This window comes from Streptopelia decaocto, assembly GCF_964273445.1.
Source record: "Streptopelia decaocto genome assembly, chromosome: 1".
In the NCBI taxonomy this organism is placed as follows: domain Eukaryota; kingdom Metazoa; phylum Chordata; class Aves; order Columbiformes; family Columbidae; genus Streptopelia; species Streptopelia decaocto.
This window is the reverse complement of record NC_138663.1, coordinates 69,702,692-69,726,621: the sequence shown is the minus strand read 5'-3', so window position 1 is coordinate 69,726,621 and position 23,930 is coordinate 69,702,692. Positions and strand designations below refer to the sequence as shown.

Here is a 23,930-nt window from a genome sequence, read left to right as displayed (position 1 = left end):
GTTAAACCTTCTAGGTGTATATCTCACCAAACTCCTGCTATAACAGTAATGCACTAATATTAGTGCATCAAGACTTAGAAAACCTCAGAGAGGCATATTTCTAGCATTGCTTGAAATAATAACCTGGAGTTTCTTGGGAAATTCTGTTCTTCTTTTAGAACCTGAGTTCTCCAAGAGTTTGAAAACTTTGTATTTAAGCTAAAAGCATTGTTATTAACAGTCATACATGTAACTATACTCCATGTTGCAAGTGAGTCTAAATACAATAATATGTGATGCTGTTCCTTCTCAGAACATGGATTTTATGCTGATATTGGTAGTGTACACTGCCTACAGGTGCACTGCCTTAGTGCAATCTGGAATTGAATTGTGTAGCTTCTTTTGATTCCTTAGTAGAATATATGCTTTTATGATTAGGTCACTTCATTGGGATGTAGACACTTTTACATTTACAATGGCATGCATAGTGGTGTTGCTCCATTCTATATCCTAGTTTTCTAATAACTATGTTGATCCATCTTTTAGAAAAATACTGTGGTAACAAAACTTGAGTTCTAATTCAGTTTTTTGTAAATTTATTTTTTAAAGTAAAAAGGAGCTTGACATGCAGATCCCCCATGGAAAGATTTGTCTGTCCTGCAAACAACCCAAGAGCTGAAGGGTTGGAGTGTGCCAAGACTTGCCAGAACTATGACTTGGACTGCATCAGCCATGGCTGTATATCTGGATGCCTCTGTCCGAAAGGGATGGTAAGCAGGCTCCTTTTTGTTTTCTTGCCCTCATTTTTTCCTGCTAGCAGGCTTCTTTCAGCTTGGAAATATGTGTCTGTGAAGTACTGGCTCTGCCAAACTGTGGCTGTTTTAAAATATCTATGTTAGCGTATCTACATAGAAGATGAATTTTAGCTTGTAATAATAACTGATAATCAAAAAGTCAAACCCTACTTTTAAAGATCAATTTATGTCTTCCTTAAGCTCTCCTCCCAAACTCCTCTCAGTGTTGCTGGGCTTCCCTAGTCAGTGAGACAGAAGTACTTAGGCACCAATACCTTGAATACCCACCCCACATCCAGCCAAAGCTTCCTGCTGATACTAATTGCCTTCTTGTCAAATCTTCATCTCTGCTGCTGCCTTCCTGTGTGTTGTAGCAAACTGAGGGTTCACCATGAGAAGGAACGTGGGACATGAAAATTGCTAAGATGATGCCAGAGGGTGTCCTGGAATTGCAGCTGGTGTGCTGAGCATGCTTTTTTCACTGGTAAAATGCTTTCTGGAGTCCAGGGTTATGTTTCCCTGCAACCCTCAGATTTAATCATTGGTTTAGTCGTTTTTACATAGAGCAAATAGTTATTTGCTAAGTCAGTGACTGTGAACTCAATATCACTTCAGGGCCCTGAAAAAAAGCAGATGGAGTAGAATAGAGAGCAGATTGCTGCTGTTGTTCTCCGAGCAATAGAAGAAAGCATCAGCATTCAGGGCTGTGCAACACTCTAGGCAGGCAAGGAGTTGTGCACAAGATCTCACTGGGGGCTGGGGGTGTAGTCCCAGGTGTCACATGAATAGAATAGAGGTGGAGAACATGGTACACCTTTTATGAAGTAAACGGTACTATTGAGTTGTCTGTCCCAGAAAACTGCTGGGATTAAGAAGTTTGTTAAGTTCAGTGTATGAAATGCAGATGAAAATACCTGATAGATGCTGGAAAAAGAGAGTTAAGGCTGTGTCTTTATTTTGTTTGGGGGCTAAAATACTCTACAATTGATATTTGTGGTACTTTGAGATGTTCTGGTACAGTTTTCTGTCTCAGAGGGGCATATAGTAAAGCAAGAGGTTTTCAAATGCTGCAACTCAGGAGTTCTAGAAATACAGAAGATAACTTTTGTGGTTTTTTTTACACTTTTATACCTACTCAAGATTCAGGCTCATATTAATATGCACTGGACATTGTTAGCAAATAAAGGTGCGGATTACTACTTCTAGTGTTGAGATGCATGTTTTTGTCTAGGCTTCAGCTCTGATGAATTGACTTAATCTACTAGTTTAAATTCCATTTAGAAAATAAATTAACTTTACGTGGAAACGTGTATTTTTATAAAGATGTAAAGACGTGTTTTGTTTTTTTTTTTCTGCTTCCATACAAATATAGGTGTTTTCTCCCTCAAAATTCCTTCCATTGTCTTACTAGAAACAAACAAACAAATTCTCATAACACAGTCATTTCTAACGTTAATATTCACGTACTTTTTAATTTTGCTACCATATTTTGCTGATAAATACGTATTTATGTAAATAGATGATACTGCAGAATAAAATGGCAGCCGTAGACAAAATCTCAGGCTTGTGAAGTATCTTGTAGGTCTGAAGTGAAAAATATAGAACATAATTTTAAGGCATCCGTATCAACGTGGAGCAAATTTTCACAACAATTTTAAAACAAGTGTTGTTTCTTTTCACATTTCAGTTTTTAGAGAATATTCCTAAACAATAGTGTGCTAAGTAAACTTACAGAAGTTTATGTACTTGTAAAATTTCAAAAGCTCCAGTGAGAATAGGTCTTTCTCTGCACATAACAATCAGACCTCTTTGATTTGGTGATGGGGCTTGAGATTTAGTTTCAGTCCAGGGTATGGTAGCAGTACATTGTAGAGATAACAATGGAAAAAAAAAAAATGATAACTACTCAACAGAAAAGAAAATGGGGGGCAAAAAAGCCCTCAAACCCCCAAAGTCAACTTCCTCGTAATCAACCTTCACATTTAGTATAGAATTTCATATTCCTTTTTTTGTGGGCTTGAACTGTCATTCAAGCAATTGTTTCATAAAATTCTTGTGAGGAGAAAGAGTCCCTGTCATTCTGGAATTGGAAACTCCAGTGGACTCTGCAGCGGTGAAATATGCCACTGAATTCGACAAGATAGTTTGTCGGAGTTTGGAAAAAAAAACAGGGCCGAGGTTTGTTGTTGTTGTTGGTTGTTTGCCTTTTTTTCCTTTTTTTAAAAACTAGTAAAATATGCTCTTTGTCCACAAGGTGGCGGTATGGTTCAAGATTCCAGTAAACTCGGGCTATAATTGCTTGTTCTCATTTGCTTCCTGTCTGGCAGGGAATAAAAACGGCGAGATCTGCATTTCTCAAAGCCACGATGAGAGTAACCAGTATATAGATGGCTTTGTAGTAACCATGGCCATGAAAAAAGGCAGGATCAAGGTCGGTCCGTTAATTATGTGGGTGCCCTTGGCCATGGGTTTGACTCCTGGTGTGTGGCTCCATGGGACCCACCAGCTTACTGCCAAAGAGTAGTTTCCTCCTGGTCTCCAACAGGTACCTAAACAGGATGGTTTGGGGAAGACTTTTTCCTTATTTCTGCATTCTGCAATGAGGCTTTGTGCCCCCAGTATTATTTGCCCAAGATGAAAAGGTTCAGGGTGGTGGTGAGTTTCTCCTTTCCATCCTAACCCTTTCTGCCTTAAAGACTCTGGGCACACTGAGGGAATGCACTTCAGAGTCACAAAGTTTGTGTTTTCCAGATTTGTACCAACAGAGCTGAGCAGTAAAGGGACTATTTCTTTTACTGGTCCGTCTCCCTTAGTGTTCTGTAATCCTGTTTAAATTACAAGCACTCATGGAGGTGAGCTACTGTTTTAGGAACGTCTGCGGGAAGTAACAGATTCATGAATGTTTATAGGAATAAATAATTGCACTTATCATATCTAGAAGAACTTGTGCCATTTTAGTGAAGATTTCTTTTTCTTTTGCAGTACAGTAATATCTACAAATTATGAAAGGTCATGGATAACTTATTAGCAAAAATAAAAAATCATCCTGCTTCTCTAAAATGGTTCAAATCATCAGAAAAAAACCAAACAAAGACATGTAGTTTACATAAACAACTCTCTGGTACAATTTGCAAACATATACACTCAATATCGGATTAAGTGCAATGTTATCCATACATATATGAAGAGATGTTTACAGATCAGTTAGCAGAGTTGCCAGTCTTAAACAGAGCAATGCATGGCCTGAAATCTGTATGCACAAGTTGCTTGCCAATTTTGAATTTATATACAAAAAAATTTTTTTAAAAATCAAGGATTGTTCAAGAACATGATGCTGTAGTTGGCTAGATTTCAATCAGAAAGTTTTCTGGGGTGAGAAATTGCCAATTAATTGATTATTTCCCCAATCAGAAAATGCAGATGAAAGCTGATTTATTTCAACTGAAAAATAAGTTCTCCAGTTCCTCTTGACTTAATATTTTACATTATTTTCTTTTCTTGAAAATAAAATTGTTCAATATGTAATGAAAAGTGATTCTTCTTTTTTTTTGTCTTTGATCATCTGGAGGGTGAGAAATTTTCCATACTTGTCACCCTTTTGCAAAGCAGAAAAGATAAATCATAACATATGTGCAGAAGTGTGGGGAAAATATGCTTTCTCAGATTAGTTTATGGCACTCCAGGTTTTTCCCCTTGGAAAATATTAATAAATATACAAATGGAGTGTTAACCACCTTTCTGGGGAAAAAGAGGAGCAGAACAATCAGAAAGCATAAAATCCAGACACTCCAACACTATAAAATGTATTTTTTTCAATTTCCAACAATGGAATAAAAATTAAGGTTTAGAGATAAAATGAAACATTTTATCGTATTCTAGCCGCTGAAATAAAACTATGATATATTAGTAGGAAAAAAATAATAAAAAAAATTTTAATTGGAGAAGTTTGAAAGGGCTTTTTCTTTCATTTTCATCAGGAACTTAATAGAGTGCTATTTTGATTTTCCTGCTAGCCCTGTTGTATATTCTTCAGTGTAGGATTATCTATCCTATGTAAAAACATGAGAGAGTCTTCATGAGAAGGTAGGTGCCGGTTTTCTTGTATGTGTATCTGCCCAAGGACAGCACTTCATAAAACAAACATAAGAAGCATACACCTAACGTAAGAAAGAAAAGTTAAATGTAAAACCAGCACATTTTGAGTGGTCTGTCCTAACATGTTCTTGACTTTGTCTGCACAGAAATGGTGCTGGGCTGTTTTAATTAAAACATATCAGCTATAGGGTTCTAATCTGACCCACTTCCTTTACTTAATCTCTTATTCCTTTATACCTTTGGCTGACTTTCTGCTGAAACCCTGAGGTGTATCAGAGGAACAGAGTGAAAATCTGAGCTTTCCTTGACAATGAGATACTCATCAAAATTGTGTTGACCAAGAGAGATTAAAATTAATGGAGAAGAATCTTAAGGGTTCTGAAATCTGTAATATTGTCCTTCCTTTTGCAAGATTTGTCAAGACTTAACAAGTAATAAGACAGAGCAAGGAAACCATGGACGTTTCTGTCAGAACCCTAAGTAGGGTGTCACTTCATCAGCTAGTCAACCATTTATAACCTCAGGAGCATCATCATGTGGGTATGAGATGGTGTGAACAGCAGCTGTTCTCATTACCATCCTGTGTCTTTTTGTGTGGTTGCCTGCCCAACACTCATGCCTCCCACCACCTCAGGCACTCAGGACTGTTAGATCTCCTCTATAAAATGCTATCTATTGATGGATTGAGAGATTCCATAGAAAATCCAGCTGTTTGAGAATAATGCCACTAGCCCAGTAGTACCTTATGATACTGTACTCAGTAGACTGTAACACAGCATGATATTGGACTGCCAGATATAACAGCTTTTGGATGTGGTATCAGTATGACCATTAGATTGTGTGTTAATAGTAACAATGTCATAATCCACTGAGTTTTGCAGCAGACATAATTATTCTTCTGGTCAAATTCCACTTTGGGTATTTAGATTTGGCTTTCTAAATCACAACCACCCACTCTGCAGTGCTCAAACAAGGTAGTGTTCCCTCTTTGTCAATGGGTTAACAGTTGCTGCACTGTAGCTTCATGGTGACCATGTTTGTGACAGAAATATTAATACTAGTCTATTCAGTTTTAAGAATTGGGGATAGGCTGTGACTACCTTTATGTCAATGTATGAGAGTGCAAGTAGAAGAGGTCCTAATCCTCGTTTTACTAACCACATATCTAATCCCTAGCGTTGTATCCAGAGGCTAGTGGTGACCTATGTTGTTGAGGACTGTGGAAAAATCAGAAATACAGCCATATTGCCTGAAGTCATATATCGCTTTTTTTCCTAAATGCCACCAGGAAGGAAGTAATTAAACACCCTTGGAAACATATGGTCTTCTATGGCCTGTTTTTTCCTTGTCCTTTGTGGAGATTGAGTCAGAGGCAGAGCCCCAGCTCTATCATCTAGAAAAGCATTTATTTTTTTCCATCTTCTATAGGCATAAGTATATTTGGCATAATACAGTGCTCCATACGCCACAGAGCACGTGGAGCTGCATATGAATGAAGGGTTTCCAGGCTCTGAAATCCTTTTTATTAGTAGTTCCCTGTGGCAGTTCTAGCTCCTCAGAGGAAAAGACAGAGCTATTGTACTTAATTAACCTGGCATTCTGACCACATTGATCTTGTTGGCCAGTATTTAATGGTTAAAAAAAAAAAAAAAATGATTTTACAGAAACAGTTCAAAGTGGGAAAGTGATATTTTGTGACTTTTGAATGAGAATGAGGGGAATGGCTTTCCATTTTGGTATTCCATGAATTAAGAGCCAAACCTACCTCTGGCTTTTGCAGAATGACATCCAAGTGAAAACCAGCATAACCAGCCTTGGTTTTGTTTGATTCTTTAAAACTGGCTGTCTTCAAATTGGAAAGACAATAATCACAGAAAACAAAAACAAAACAGATAAAAATAATGGAAAAAATTAAATAGTCTAACATTATATTTTTTTATATGGGACAAATGGTTTGTTTTTATTGAAAGAGAAACTAAGGTCAGTAAGATAAAATGGAAAAAGAAAAAAATGTAGATAGAACATAATGGCCTATTTCCCAGCCACAGTGCCTGTGAGAATAGAATAGTGTCTCAAGTGGACTGATATTTTTCCTGTTTTTTAGGTAATAAGTAGGCATTTGCAAAAATATTAGTGATCACTGCAATTTTCAGAGGTGAGCTGACAGGGGGATGGGCATTTTTTGGGGGGGGGATGAGTAGGGGGGAGAGGGCGGAACAGGTGTTTTCTGTGACAAGAGAATCTTCTGGCATGGCAGCTCCTCAGCTCCTCCTCACTGATCATCTTTCAGGTTTTAGCCCAGCAGAGCCCTATACTGTTTTGCTTTTCTGGTAGCTCATTCTTCAGTTTGTTGTGTGTAAGAAGCACATCTGCTCTCTCTATATTCAGGTTAGCTATCCTGGTTTTGATCAAATTGAACTTTCTCATCATGAAGTTCTTCTATAATTTATTTTCCCAGCAGCCTAAACTGGTGTTCAGCCCCTGAAACAAGACTATGCTTTATATATCCATAGCTTTATTTGTGTTAATGGGAATAAATATTAGCAATGTTATACCTTTCATACCTTAGGTAGTCGTGAACCATTTTCTGTATCCTTTCCTTTATTCTTTATCCACATATTCTTGTGCTTACTCTTCAGTGTACTGGCACATATCAACAGACCTGCATCCTGACAAACTGTGTGCTTTACTTAGGTGCGACATGAAAACAAGTGTGTTGCTCCTGAAAGATGCCCATGTTTTCACAATGGAAGAGAATATGCCAAAGGAGAGACAGTGACTAAGGACTGCAACACCTGGTGAGTCACTAGAACTGCATTTTCCTCTAGGGCACTTAACATGTTTCTAGAAAAAAAAATAAATATTATTTACTTAATGGATTTATTTTATATAAAGTCAGGTTTTACAGTGCGATTATACACATAGACCAGCATCTTTGCGTATCGCATCAGACCAGTGCAATATCAGCCAAACTGTATCTGGTACCTTATAAAAAGCTAGCCCATGTATCTGTGCAGGTCCTCTGTAGCCTCTAGTGAGTGGGTATGCTCCTTGATCTTGCAACAAAAGATAACAATACAGGAGTTCCTGTAAGGTGGGAGGAATGGAGCCTGCTTTTTGTTGCTAAGCTCTGATCTCATGTTTCCCTTTTTTGTTGTCTGGGGCACTTTGACTTAGGCCTTTTTAGCCAGAAGTATGCATAAGCAAAAAGGATATGATATGCCAGCTATAATATGACAGGAGCTCTTCAGGAAAATGTTAAAGAATCATACAGAAATAGAGTTGACCTCTTATCTCAAATCAGTGTTCAGTCCATTGATATCGTTAAAAAAGGAGAGGGGGGAAAACGGGATTTGGTGTTATATCTTCAGAAGAAAGAGTAAGTGATCCATGTCTTTCATGCATGTCCCTATCTATCCTGTTTGGTTCTTGAAAAACAATTTGTAGGTTCAAAATAAAAGTGCCAGGCTATAAGATTTCCGTGGAAGGAAGCCCTCAGCACAGCTTGGGTAAGGTATAAGGTATTTGCCTGCTGGACAATTCTTGGCTTCTGCCTGCACAGCTTGCTGCATTGGAGAGGTGCTTCACCCTCCATGTGCGGTTGTGGAGGGAGTGGTGATCCATTCCTGCAGAGCTCTAACAGTCCAAGGTGTAGGACATCCAGTCACCAGCAGTGTGGAAACTGTTCCCTTTGAACTTAGACTTCAGGATCTCTTGTACATTTTACCTAAAATGCCCCTGCCCAGCTCTGTAGCAACCCCAGGAAGTATTTCTATCATCCTCTGTATGACTGGGTGGAGTTGGAGTCATTTTGGTTTCTTTTTTGTGCATTGAACTTTAAGCAACAGTGATTTCAAAGTATTGTATTTTTGAACTTGTGGGACTGCTCCTAACTAGTATAAGGTAGACATGGATATGAGGGTTTATGTGTTTTATGTGGTGGGTTTTTTTGTGTTTTTTGGTGTGGTGTTTTGTTTTGTGGTTTTTGTTGTTGTTGTTGTTTTTTGTTTGTTTTGGTTAGGTTTTTTTGTGGTTTTTTTTTTTTTTTGTTATTATTATTTATTTATTTTCCTTTGCAGCTATATATTACATTGTGAAACATGTACTATAATTAGATCTGGGGGAAAGTACGTTTGAAGGGAGGAAGATGGAGGAGAAGGTGGTGTTTTTATATAGTTATATATGCTATAACCTGCTTAGACTGCATATAGGTAAAAATGACTCAGCTGAAAAACAGACACAAGGAAAATTTTAGTGAAACAATAGCACAAAGGTGTAAAACTCCTAGTCATCGTTAGCAAAATTTGCAAGATTCTTCACAATAGCCATGCACAGTCTCTTTATTTTAAGTCATAATCTTCAATATTAAAATAATTGCAACTATGTTGCTTCATCTTGTAACTGCTCTTTTCTTTCTGGCAATGCAATTGTAAGTGACATTTGCTCTAATACACTGAATTTTCTTCAATATCAGAGTGAATAAAATGTTAGAAATCATGTTTTTTCTCATTGATAGAAAGTTCTTCCTCTCACTTTAGGTATTTTCTTGAATGAGAAAGTAAAATTTGAAAAAGGTCCAGTCAAATATGTCACTAGAGCTTTTTTGAACTATGACTTTGAAAAGCTTCGTGATAGTTCTCAGCAAATATCAAGTCAAATGTCATTTAGAAAGTGATATAGGAAATTACTATTGCTTTGAGAATTAATAAGAATTGAGAGTCTGCATTTTGGAGGTCATATCTTCTTTTTCTTTTGTTTTTCCTTTTTATACTGCTTTTGCAGGAGTTCTCATTCTCACTTGTTCTTAGCCAGATGTGAACACCTGCAAACACAATATATGAACCAGAGGTGTCAGATTTGGCATTTACATTCAACTTGACATATGGGAGACCTGAATTCATGAACAACGGAATGTCTCCAACTCTAAGCTAGTGGCAAAACTTTTGTTATGCTATGTATTGGGAATTCATTGTAGAGCTCAGTGAAAATTTTGGAATAACATTTATGAAGCTGTACACAGCAGAAATTTTCTAATCTTGCTGAATCTTGCTACACCACGTACTCTATAATCTATCCATGTGCATATATACAAACTTGTGGTCTTGCTCTACCTATTAGCAGAGTTATAATAGCACAGAGTGCAATAGGTTTCGTGTTAAAAAAATTCTTTGAAGAAAATGTATTGCATGATATTTATTATACTGTGAAGTGTTATCAAGATTAAATAATGCTTATGCCTGGGATACGGCATTATTATAGAACTTGGTTAAGTACCCAGTTTTCCTTTGGTTAGTAATTTGATCTCGGGATCAAATTCCTGATTTTTTACATCTGTAAAGTGAGGATAGAATTCCCATTTCCCTGCCCTTACAGAGCTTGATTAGAAAATCCCTGGGGCAGTGATGGTGTCCATCTGCATTCATATAGCATTTAGTAGATGAATATTTCTTGAACCTCAAGGAAGCTACTGCTTATTGTATTATTAAATTATTATTATTAGATTATTAGATAAGGTGTTAAATGCTATTCTAACATTCCAAAATCAATAAAAAACAAACGAGTGAGCAGATTTTCTGCTTGTTTAATTGTTTGCTCCTTGTTTAATTTTGTTTGCTCAGTCTCTTGCAGTCAGCAAATCAATTTATTTCACTGATCAAGAGCCGGTGGATGCCAAGGGAAAGATCCCCTTTCATACCTGCAGCTTCTGTAGCAAGGCTTGTAGTTCTTCAGGATGCGTCTGGAAAAGGGCAGGGGGACTGAGTGGATGCTCTTTATTTCTCAGTTTCCCTCTTTCCCTCATTTTAACATGAGGATAATGGTATTTACCTCCTTGAGCCTTATTTATCATGGAACCATGTAAGATTTAGATTATTATGTATCAAGCAATGAAAGGATACAAATGTTCTTGGAAACTCTCATAAATTTAATAATGATTGGTGTTGAATATGCCTGATTTGATGTAACCATAAAGACTAGGAACTCTACTATTTTTCCTTCTGTCCATTACACTGGTATAATTACACTGAAACCAACTGAGTTACACAAAGATAGGAGAATTTGCTTTCTTTGCATTTTGAATATCCACTCACAAGATGGTCACCATGTGTTTTGGGGTTTTTTGTTTAGTTCTGTTCTGTTTTTTAAAAGAAAACAAAAACCAAACCAATGACAACAACAAACAAATGGGCAAAAAGTGTGCAAAAGAAGGAGTGAAGAAAAAATAAACTCGCTGTCCCTTTCATCATGCCATCACTGGTTTTGCATGTAGTGACAGTGTGGTACAGCTGCTACAGCAATGTGGTTGTAATGATATCAAGACCCTAACCCTATGCCTGATTGCTCTTCAGAATTCCCCTCTCTCTGAAAAAACAAGGCAGCATCTTGTTTTGTTTTGCATGTCAGGATGTCTTCTTGTCTTTCTTGCATATTCTTTGCTTGTGTGGAAGTCTAGGACATGTCCTTGACAATATCACCTGCCAGCTATAAAGGCAGGGAACCGCTGGTGTATCTCCTTTCATGATCAGAAGTCTTGTCACATCTTGTCACATGTCCTGTCACATAAACTGAGATTTCACTTGGAGTCCTATTTGTGTGTCACAGAAATTGAATTATCCTGTAGGGCAGACATTCTGGTTTCATCTTCACAGGAGACCTCAGGGGACAGTATCACAACATAAGGCATTCCTCAGAGGGTGTATGTATATATGTACCTATGTACAGAAAAGATAAATATTTCTATCCATATGTGTGTTCTTGTCAGACTGTGAGGTAATGTCTCCAGTTGCTAGGTCAGATAAACTATCATGAAGATTGGATGTAATTAAAGAATAGAGAGACTTCTTTAGAGAAGGGTAGCATTATACTCAAGTATATAATCTGAACAAAAGCCACTGGGTAGACTGAATTACAGCCCTGGTTACTTGGTCCCAGAAGTTGGTCACTAGAGTAAACACATGTCCTTTGGCATCAGTTGGATATTAAATTTACTACTGGTTTGGCTTTCAATGAGGGAAAAATGGGCAGTACTGCAAATAAGACAGAGTTGCAGATATTACACTTCATATTTAATTGAAATGGTCCTTAGAGGGTAATCAATCTTTTTTTTCTAAAAGGTTACTCAGAGCAGGTTGTCCAAAATAAAATAGTAATAGTTTTAGGAAATATTTTAGCAGGCTCCTTCTGGGCCTCTTTCTGTAATAGGAAAGTTCAAAAAGCATGTAATTCTACATTCAGCTTGTGAGAAAAAGGGAAACACATTCCTTAATCACTTGACATGTTGATGCACTATTAGGATTTTTGCACCCTATGCTAAATATGCTGATTTATGTTAATGAGCAAGATTATAATCTGGTGTGGGTAGTATAATGTCAATATCTCGGGGTGGGTGTCAGAGGATGGACCAGACTCTGTTCAGTGGTGCCCAAAAGCCATGGTGAAGGGCAACGGGCACAGACTGAAACACAGGAGGGTCTATCTGAACATGAGGAGAAACTTCTTTGCTGGGAGGTACAAGAGCCTGGACCAGGCTGCCCAGAGTGGGTATGGAGTCTCCTTCTCTGAGACATTCAAAACTGCCTGGACCGACCTGTGTCATCTGCTCTGGTGACCCTGAGTTAGCAGGTGGTTTGGACTGGATGATCTCCAGAGGTTCATTCAGCCCCAACCACTCTGTGATGCTGTGATTCTGTGATCTTCTCTGCCCATCTCTGGGAAGCCAAGCTGTTGGTTGTGGAAACCTCTCTAGATAAGAAATACAGCAACCCAGGCATGGAGCCCTCTAAGAGTGTGTTCTCAAGGCCAAACACAGAGAGGATCTGCTGGGGACATACCTGAGGATGGACAGCAGTGTAGAAAACTGAAGAGGTTTCTCACAGAGCTGCAGCTGATGTCTGGGTTAAGACACAGAGGGGAACAACATTCCTTTTTGGTCTGCAGTAGGTTACTCCTTGACTCAGGCCCAGGCAGAAATATTATCTCCACTTTTGTGTCTTTTGGAGTGTCTTCAGATCACGAATGCATGTCCTGGAGACATAAACTTTTGTTCTTTCACTTTGCCTACAGCACCTTTCATTCTCTTGCTGGTTATATACATTGGAAATAATTCTAACTGTCACTGACTCATTTCCTCTGTTACAGTGTGTGCCGTGGTCGAAAGTGGGAATGCACCAACAATACATGTGATGGCACCTGCACTGTTATTGGTACAGCTCATTATTTGACATTTGATGGATTGAAATACAAGTTTCCAGGAAACTGCCAATATGTATTAGTTCAGGTAAGAACATGTCAAATGCTGAAGCTGTCTGATAATATATAAGGTGTTTTACACCAGGAGAGAAGCCCAATGTTTGGATAAATCACAATAAGATATTATTAATTATGAAGTCAGGTGTATAGTAGAGGAGAGCAGAGCTCATTAATGACTTCAAAGATTCCTTAAGAGCTTTGAAGATTGCATTGTGTTCTATAGAAGTGATTTAGGTTGCCATATGTCTAGCTAGCAGTCATAAAACATATGACAGCAGCATGGCATGGAGAGGAGCTGTGTGAATCTCATCTCTAATAAGGAACTGTAGATACCCATAAATCAATCTTCCCTCATTATCCACTGGCCTCTATCTTGTAATGATGGCGTACTGTCTGACTGAGACAAGAAATGCTCATTGAACTTTCTCTAAATGCTTTCAGAGCACAGACTCTGCTTGTTCGGTTCAGCAAAGTCACTATTCTGTTCCATGCACCAACCTATTTGGAGTACACAGCATACTAACATCAACCTGCAATTTGTGGGAGCCACCAGAAATTTAGAGAATTAAATAAGATTCTCTTATCTACCGATGCAAATCATTTTGCATTTGAAAGTGTGTATGAAAAAGAAGGATTTCTCTGAAAATTTGGTCTAAAACTAGATGGACCCACTTCTAGTTGATAAGAACAGATAATGCAATTTAAAAGTATCAGGTTTTCTGTGGGGGCTATGTTTTTGTCTGTTGATGCTTTTCATAAGGCACATTCTTCCTTGCAATTCTCCTTGGTCAGCAAAGTGTGATCAACCTGTCTCTGACTAAGTCTCTGAAATATGCTCCCACCCTGATGCCAGCTGGATTGCCTCAGAAGAACAATTGCTCCGACACTAGTTAGAGCTCTGTGTAAAGGTCTTATGGGTAGTAATAGCATGCAGTACTACAAAACTACTTAAAATGAAAATGAGATCTGTTTTCCTCGGATTACAAATACAGAGAGCTATAGACCAAACAAAAATGAACGAACAAAAAAACGCCACACACAACAAACCAACAAACTCGAAAGGTCTGGGAGTCATGAGTTATCATATAAAAGTAGTACTAACTCTCCATGCACCTCAGAAATATTTGACTGAAAAGAAAATCAATACATTAAACTACTTAATTGCTCCCCCAAAAATACGTTGGCGTTATTGTAATTATTATTCATGTACAGGTGGGAAAACAAGGGCATCGAACTTCTTACTCAAGACTGTGCAACACATTTCTTTCTAGGCCTTCTTTCTAACCTAACCTTCTAGGTTTATACTTCTGTTTCATCATTAAAGCTGTAGAGTCTTGTTTTCACTGTTAGGTCAATTAATTTCTCTCTATATAGCCATATACTATGTCCATTTTACATGTTTAAAATATCACAGATACTGTAAAAGTACAGATCTTCCTTGCAAAATATGCATATGTGTGTGTCACTGTCAGAGTGGACCTCATTTTTTTAAGGGTGGACCACATGAATATCAATGCTAAGCACAACATAAATTAACATGGGAACAGTTGACTTGCCAACACCTTACTGGATACAGAGTGCACAGGATATTATCTGAGCCTTCCTTTTTCTACATAACTCTGTATTTGTTTTTCAAATGTTCTACATTAATGGCTCATTCATTTATTTTTGCCTGATAGGATTTCTGCAAGGATGACTCTGGGACATTCCGGATACTAATTTCAAATGAAGGCTGTGGCTTCACTGGAGAAAAGTGCACCAAAAGGGTCATCATTCTGTATGAAAGTGGGGAAATAGAGCTGTTTAATGGAAATGTATGTACACTTCTGTTATCTTTCTTTCCCTTTCTTGGGGAAAAAAAAATCAGTTTTCTTAGTATGAGGAGGCATGAATGGCCTCGTGCCCAGTGGTTCTTGAAAATTAGATATAAAATGAACAGATTGGCATAATTAGAATTATCCATTTGCTCCCAGAGGTATAATACCATTTTGGTCTTTCTGTTTGATGCTAATAAATTTTTCTTGGATAAGAATGCTGTTCAATGCAAGCTCATATAATGAATGCCTTTTCTAAACATGGGAGGTCTAGGTCTATCTCAAGCAAGGTTAAGTGCAAGAAAGCTAAGAAGTGACTAAGCCATGACTAGTGAAACTTCAGCTCTAATTTGGCCATCTGGAGAACTGAGAATACAGGAAAAAAAGAAGTCATGGCTGAAAGAAGTTGATACTGCAGAAGTGAATATCACTATCCTTTCCCTTGTTAGAAGTGTCACGTGGAAAATCCAGATCACTGCCTTCTCATTTTTTTTCTTTCCCCTTTCCTACCAACAAACACTGAAGGATTAACCAAGAACCACTTCCACCTCCCACATCCCCCCCACAGCAGGAAACAAAATTTCAAAAGGGCAGAGTTCAGCTCTTTGCCTGGGGCACTGTAACAATTAAGACCGTCTGTGTGTTCAAACATTACAGAGCTATAGTGGATTAGAGTGTTTCAGTTGCTCAGTTTTCAAAAGTTCTCTGCTCTGAACTGGCATCTGGACCAGAGATTTGCAAAAATGTTCCCAGCGAAATGAGAAACCACTCTACATTTGCCTTGTTGGGGGTTAACAGACAAAGCTGAAACAGGTTTTGCGTAGCCTGCAAATTGCTTGCAAATAGCTGTGTGCCACTGAGGCTTGACAGGAACATGTAAAACATGACCATTATTAATATTGTCTGTGCAGTGCATCTTGACAGCATGTGATCCGTGCAGGCTTTTGGTTGCTGGATGAATGAACATAGGCGATGTTTGTTGTGCAACTAATTCTTTATTACTACTGCTAAACAATCCCCTGCTTGGGTGAGGGTGAATAGTAGTATCAGTCTGTAGAGCCAGACTTTATCTGAAAATTTCTGTAGGAGACAGACTTTTCAGAAGAACTGTGATTCCATTCGGACACCAAAATAAGAGACGGAAAATATAGGAGGCAATAAGGCACCCAGTAACTACAGCAACACAGAGTGTTTGGTTCCTGAGAGTACGTCTTTTGCAAGGACTAGGTCTGTTTCACAAGGTTGTCCACATGACCTTGACTCAATTTTTAGCTGTCTTTCTACTGAGTTGAAGGCTCAGCGTAATATCTAGATGAGGTTTTCTTAGAAATAACAGCAACGAAATGAGGGATTAAGGAAAAACAACAGATATGAAGATGCTTAGGCAAATTCTCACACAGAGATGACTTCCTATATTCTTTTTCTACAACAAACCTTAGAAGTAAGCAGGAGAATCAGGACCTTTTTTTTTTTTTTTTTTTTTTTTGCTATTAAAATGCTTCCAAGCACCATTATTTAAGTTGCTATTGTTTTGAGAGCACCTTCTAGTTTTAAGTAAATGGAGATTTAATTGAAGTATTTGCATGCTACAATTCTGGCTCGCATTAAAATAAAATAATTATCATGAAATCATTTGTGTTCTTCTGAAACAAGTCAATGTGCCAGATAGCAAGGTCAAAAGTTTATGACTTCATGCTTGGGCTAAAAGCCTCCATAAACATAGAAATAGTAATTTAGATGAAGCTCCTAGCTCAATTTTGTCCTCCTCTCTTTTTTCCCCTTAGTTTGGAAAGACAGAGACTACTGGAGATATTTGGAAGATAAATGACCAAGTGTGACTAGGCTGTATATTAATATATTGAGCACAGAAGAAGATGAAAAAGCTTCCAGTTCTTAAAATAGTATTTTAAAGTATTCTTCCTCTAATGACATTGAAGGACCTCTTTAAGAGACTCTTGGAGGGTATCTTCTCTGGGGATAATTTTTCTAGTAATACCCCAGAGATTAAGAGAACTGAATTACAGGACTGAGCTTTTACTGAATTGAGCAAGAAGGAATAGTGGGATAAAGAAGTATTTTGCCCTCAAAGTGGGGAGTAGAAGAATGGTTTGTGGGGTCCTCTTCCTTCTTTGCTTTAATTACTATTTGTACTGGAAGTTTTCATCAGCCTCTTTCACAATTAAGCAGTTTTCAGTTAATGCATTAGTGGTGCTTAAAGTAGCAGCCATGCCAGACATGTCTCTCCAAATGTGGTTAATAATCCTATTAGTGTTCCCATTGAAAGGGGATTACAGTGTGAAAGAAAGGATTTTAAATTAATCTCTTAAATTCTTAGTAGCTGGAGGCGGTGAATTTGTAGCCAGATGGAAAGAGAAAGAGGCACACAGGGGAAGTGAAAGTGATGTAAAAATGGAGACACTGAAAGGAATCTCTCAGGATTTTTCCTGGTGGTGTAGCTGGTTGGGAAGAGAGTCCTTCCTGACTTGAGAATCAGGCTCTGGTCCTTCAGAGGCCACTGGTGCATGTAGTTCTCCTAGTTCACATTATACTTCAACCTAACCACCCCTTTTGTCACTATCTGTCACTGGAGCACAGAATTGTTAGTTTCCTAAATAAAAAAGATTAAATAAAAATAAAACATAATTATTCTGTGAACCATTGACCAAGTACTAAACTGATCATTAACTGGGTATACTCTGTCCCATTTATCAGCCCTGCTTCTGTTTAGCAATATTTGCTTTGTGTGTCAGCATTTGTGGTGAGTGTATGTTATATGCCTCATTCAAAATTACAGAAATGTGATGAGATTGAAATACTGTACTTGTATCCCAATCTGCTGTTCAGAAGTGTTGTTTCTAGAGCAATAAATTTATCCATAGCAGCTTTTCAGTGTAGAGACAAGCCTGTAATGAGTCCCATACCCATACCTTGCTTACAGTTCTGCAAGTGCTCCAGAGCATCTGGATAGCATATGGGAATCATTTATTCTCTGGAGAACAGCATGTTTGAAAATAGCTGTTAACCTATGAGCATGTGTCATACTGGGAAAGTGACCTACGTGAAATAGGAATTAGAGACATGGTAGATAGGACACTGTGCTTTTCTTGTTCAGGTAAACATCGAGGTACCTCCTAAAGATGAAAATGATTTAGAAGTCATCAAGTCTGGACGTTATTACATCATTTTACTGGGGAAAAGCATCAGTGTGACCTGGGATCTGGCCATGGGAGTCTCAGTTATCTTAAAAGGCAATTTGAAAGTAAGTGGTTTTTTTTGCTTTGCTACTTTTTCTCACTAAAGAATGCACTTAACCTGTTTCTGATGAAGAGCCTTTTTTTTTTTTTTAATGCAGACATGTTGATAGATTTCCATGGAGGCACTTGCTTGAAAATTAAGGGAATTTTTTGTAATACCATAAAGTTTGCTTACTTTCCTGGTAGTTCAACTGTAAGAGGTAAACTCTGGGTCATTGGAAATGAGTTATGACAGAAAGGATGGATGCTATGGTGCCCTAGAATAATTCCAAGTTAAGTGATTTCTTCTGTGTTCAAGAAGAGCAGTATTAAGACCCAGATTTACTAGTGATGGTGAAAGGACTGTCATCTCCAAAATTAAAATGGGATTGTGGGGACATACTCTAAATAGAGCCAACAGGCACCACTGATCAGAGTTGTCATCTTGCTTCCTGGAGTACTTGGATATGGACTTGTCCTACTTTCAGCAATTCAGAATGGAAATAGGAGCTAAGCTTTCTCTGTGAGACACCATGTCTATTTTAGTGAACTTGGCAAGGACAGGAATAATTCAGTTTTCAAGCATTGTGCCATTAAAGACTTCTTAACTAAACCCTAAGCCAGCCCACAGATGTAAGATTTATGTATTTTGTATTTCTTTCCCTCCAAGGATCAAGTGTGTGGTCTGTGTGGAAATTTTGATGGAATCCAAAACAATGACTTGACCAGCAGCAATGAACATCTTGAAGTAGATCCAGTTGACTTTGGGAATTCTTGGAAAGTTAATCCATACTGTGCTGATGTTGAAAAGGTGATTGTGAATGAAGTGTGAAAACTAATTAATATGGCTTACAGTATCACTTGAGTGGCAAAGAGGTTTGAAAGAATAAAAGTAATAGAACTGAACTCCTTCCCCCGTATTTTTGCCAAATATTATTTCTTGAAATTTGATAAAAGATCAATTAACTTATTTAAGGCCTCTGCACTACCTGGCTTCAGATAAATGTCAAAATACTCAATCTGTATGATAGAGGCTGTTCATAGATTTTGCCAGCTCAGATGCTTGAAATCCAGCTATAACTGCAAATCTCATTTTAGAGCTTAATCTAAAAAAAAACCAGCTGTAATTTTCAGACAGGGAGAGTTCAGATAAAAATTTCATATTTCCCTATCCAAAGCTCTATCTCCCAAATCTTAGTCCATTTATGAACAAATGAAAGTGAATTTCTTTCTGTATGTGTCTCAATGTTCTTTTAAAGAACATTCAGCTATTATTTTCAGATTGGAGAAGCTTGAACAGAAAAAAAGCAAGATACAGGAGGGGAGGACCTTAATGCCATCTATCACTGCTTCTGAATTTTGAGGAGGATACCTGCTATTTGAAAGTATTATCTATGTCCTGGTGCCAAAGACTACGTGATTTCATGGGGGTACTAATTATGCTACATATGAGAGTATACTTCCTCTTTTCCAAATACAGAGTTTTGAAAGAATGAAATAGAAAAAATCAATTTGTCTTAAGCTGACAAATAATTATGGTCAAAAATATTTCCGAACTAAAAAGTGAGAGGAAGCAACTTGTAAGACAATTTGTTTTGATGTTTGTAAAATGAAGTATTTCATTCAGATGATGCCTTTAAGGCTGAAAACTTAATCTTGAAAATTTGTCTGCATTTTCATAGAGGAGAAAAGGGCCTCTTTTAGATCTTTCCTTAAAAGATTTAAATTATCAGAAAATAAAGGAATTTTTTTGATCACATGAAATCTTTTCATTTAATTCACTAATTATATGCGAATGTGACATAGCCACAGTATTATCTTGCTGAATATCAGTTTTTTGGTATGACTTGATAGGTACACAGAAGAAGTTGCAATAATGAGGAGTGAGACCTCAGGGTAAGACTGAGAAGGAGCAGCTTCTTGTTCCGGTGTAATAGGCACAGGACAGAACCTGCAGACTGTCTCCATGATAAATGCCATGTCAGTACTCATGCTTCTTGTTCTTAGATTAATTTAATTAATTAATCATTTAATTAATTAAATCAATCAATCAATTAAATGGGAGATGTGGGGACTAGTGAGCCATTCTTCTTCAGCAGTGGCTTTGGGTATTGCCTGCTGAAGGCTGATCATATTTGGGAATCTTGTGGGCCTTCTGTAGAGCTGTGAATGATCATTTTTCAGGGTGGGTTTGGTACAGAGTGGGACTTTCTGTCATCAAAATGTCTATGTTAAAACTGCAGCCTACAAGTAAGAGCTGGAGAAACCATAAGGCATGACCTGCTCTGCATTCTGTGGTGGCAGGATCTGTGCCTGTCATACAACAGATTGAAACTTTACTCAAAGAAATAATTTCATTTGTCATGAAAAATGTCTGGTGCTAGTAATTCTCTCACTTCAATTTGAAGAGTCTGGAGGTCCTGAAGGCAAGGCTAATGCAATGTGTGCTTGTCTTTTCCAATATTAAGCCCAGCCGGGAACAGACCTTGATGTCTCCACTGTGTAATGGAAATGTAGTGAAGCAGGTGATGGTAGAAACGTCTTGCAGCATTTTGTCTGGGGATCTCTTTGAAGAGTGCAACAACCTTGTGAGTATTGTGCCATGTGTTTCACATTCTTCAATTCTGAATGATACGTGCTGACACTGATTACAGCTGAGGGGGAAAGTGTGGTTGTGCTGACAGCATGCAAGACTCAGACTAGGCTGACTAATTGGTGTTCTCATCTCTGACACTGTCCTGTAGCTGATGCTTCAGGGGAAAACGCAGGATAGCACCTGGTAGAAAGCTATACAATAGTTTCTGCTTGAGGGAAATTTTACTCTAAAGCCCAGAAACAGGCACGGGAAGTCAAGCACAAGGGTTGAGATTTGATGAAAGAGGGAGCTGAGCCAGTGTAATGCCATTCAGACTACATTTGACCTAAGCTGCTGCACAAGAGGGTATGTGGACAGGGCCCCAAAAGGTATTAAGTTACCTCATATGGTGACTATTAAGAGACAATAAACTTCAGTATCTATAACAACTTCAAGAATGTGTCCTGATTTGAGTCCTTGCTGACATCAGCAGAAAGGTCTGCACTGATTTATGTGGCACCTCAGCTCCTGGTGAATGGAGCAGGCAAACCATCTGAAAGTTAAATGTGTCTAGAAGAGGGAGGCAAAGGGGAATCAGTGAGTGTATTGTACCCTATATTTCTCTTTTGCAGGTGAATCCTGAGCCCTACATAGATATTTGCATGTATGACACTTGTGCTTGTGAATCTATTGGGGACTGTGCTTGCTTCTGTGATGCTATAGCAGCCTATGCACATGTCTGCGCACAAAAAGGTGTTGTTGTTCACTGGAGATCACCAGCTCTGTGCCGTAAGTAGAGGGCATCTGATGAAGAATTGGGTGAAAACATTCGAGCTTTTAATCAGTAAGCTGTTTGCTAGGAGAGATTGTTCTTATCCAGCTCTGTTCCCCCTGATGTCTGGAGAAGTTCACTCTAATGGGACTGGGCTAGCAGCTTGTGGTGACATTTCCTTTCTGTTTTATATTCAGAGCCATAGCTGGAAAAATAATCCCTCAATAAAGGGATTATGTTTGTTTGTACTAGAAACTATTATGAGAAAAAAATGTTTTCTGTATATTTTCTCTTTTTAAATTAAAATTTAAAAATAAGTTTTTGCAATTGTTTTTATCCAAACCAAATATCTCTGATCTAGAACAAGTACTTTTTTTTATGTGGAAAATATTAAGTGTGAAGAAGTGGCCTGCTCAGAATGTAGTAAAATAAATATATTTTTATTTAAAGGTGGAAATCTTTCTTTTTCTACGTATATGTGCTCAACTTTGTACTGATTTTGGTGTCATAGTTCTGAGAGGTATGGTGAACACGCTCTGGTTTGATTTGATTTTTCTTTTTTTTTTTTTTTTTGTCCAATTCTTTCACTCCATAGCACAAAGCTGTGAGGACCTGAATAAGCAACAATTAGATTATCAATGTGAATGGCGATATAATAGCTGTGGACCTGCTTGTCCTCTAACATGCCAGCACCCACAGCCTCTGGAGTGCCCTCTTCAGTGTGTGGAAGGATGCCATGTACACTGTCCTGCAGGTAATTCCATCTTTTACTTTAAGCAATGACTTACCTTTTTCTGCTCTGCTCCTGGTACTTGTAGATACTGCTGTAGAGTCTTTTTTTTTTTTTTTCTCCCCTAAGTGTTCCTATTACTTGAAAAGAAGCCTTATAGTCCAGAAATATTTACAGATTGGTAAGGCTGGGTATTGCAGAAGACTTAGAAGTAACAGTTAATCCCTTAACAGACTCACTGATGTGTTTTCACTATGATTTCTTACTGTATAGGGAGGAAACTGGTTTGTGAAAAGAGCACAGTGTGTGGAGGGCATTAAGTGGTGCCTAGAAGTAGAGAATGAAACAGTGCCCACAAGAACAACAGAGGAGGGGAAAGGAGTGATCAGGAAGGAAGACAGGAGCATGAGGGTCTGTGTAGCAACAGAGGTGGTTTACTGTATGGTTAAAGGAGGGTATAAATTTGTGCTGAGTATTCATAAAATGCTCTTCTTCAGAGTAGCTACTGCAGTGGGGGAAACCCATTGCCTTGACCTGCTTACTACCTCCAAGGCCCGGGAGGCAACCTTCTGTGAGCCCGAGCTTTCAGCTTAACTCTTCCCAACAACTGTCTTGTAGAAAGGGGAAAGGAAAATAAAATACGGGAAATATGGGACAGGGAGAGGAAAGACAGACAGAAAGGGAAAGAGTAAAAGATGAGCAAGATCTTAAAGGAGAGGGAAAATTCAGATGAACAAATATAAGACGTGAAGGCAAAGAAAGTAGGTATTTTAAGACCCAAAATAGCTATTCTGGGCCCTGGTATCTCTGACCAGGGTGAGGTAGGGGATACTGGGCGAAATAAATAATGACCATGTAAAAAGGAAAAAGACATTTTTTCCTGTCATCTTCAATGCTTTATTCTAAAGATGTATTCACCTTCTGTATGGTACTGACTGTTGCAGGTTATACATTGGGTCAAGTACTTCCAATATCTAAATAAAAGTGGTTATGAAATAAGGAAATACTTCTCTGTGTCAAACAGGCAGTGATGATAACACAGGCAGGGTTTTTTGGGGTTTGTGGTGTGTTGTTTTTTATTTTTTTAGCAAGGTAAATGCAATGATTACTTTTTCGATTCATGAAAATTGGCATCTTTATACTACTGTGCTATTTTGAAACAGGGAAAATACTTGATGAACTGTCACTGGATTGTGTCAGTCCAGAAGACTGTCCTGTGTGTGCAGTTGAAGATGTCAAGATCCCACATGGAAAACAAATAATTTTGAACAGAGATGATCCACAGCGCTGTCAATCTTGGTATGATGGGTTTATGTAGTGAAATTGAATGCCTCTTGAGTAGGATAAAAGGAGAGAGATTAAGAACATCCACATCAATAAGAAACCCTTTTCTGTCAATATCCCTTTGCATACAATCTGAAACTGAAATTTTTTAGTGATGGTTGGGATTATAGGTTGTCAGCTGAATTTAAGCTAGTGAAATTCATAAATTTATTTCAAAAAAGTCCTTTTCCCATGTGTAGGTGGCCCCACTGGCTTCAGATGTTCCACTTCTTTGTGTGTAAGGTGTGATTCAACATCAATAAAGCCATCAGACTTTCCTTTTGCCAGTACTAAAAAAATCCTACATACAGTGAAAAATCTGAATGTGCACTCAGTCTAGAACTCACTGAGATTATTACCAGTTGCAA

General features: G+C 38.0%; 1 protein-coding gene across 2 annotated transcripts in view; it reads left to right on the top strand.

Moving 5' to 3' along the window:
* VWF (von Willebrand factor) overlaps window positions 1–23,930 on the top strand; it is a 145,394-nt gene that overhangs the window by 47,722 nt on the left and 73,742 nt on the right. For both annotated transcript variants that reach the window (XM_082043657.1, XM_082043658.1), the window contains 10 exons: window positions 589–749; window positions 7,563–7,666; window positions 13,005–13,143; window positions 14,795–14,929; window positions 18,042–18,188; window positions 18,833–18,973; window positions 20,631–20,750; window positions 21,370–21,526; window positions 22,105–22,263; window positions 23,403–23,538. In XM_082043657.1, coding sequence (XP_081899783.1) covers window positions 589–749; window positions 7,563–7,666; window positions 13,005–13,143; window positions 14,795–14,929; window positions 18,042–18,188; window positions 18,833–18,973; window positions 20,631–20,750; window positions 21,370–21,526; window positions 22,105–22,263; window positions 23,403–23,538 — 1,399 coding nt within the window. The remainder of the gene's footprint in view (window positions 1–588; window positions 750–7,562; window positions 7,667–13,004; window positions 13,144–14,794; window positions 14,930–18,041; window positions 18,189–18,832; window positions 18,974–20,630; window positions 20,751–21,369; window positions 21,527–22,104; window positions 22,264–23,402; window positions 23,539–23,930) is intronic.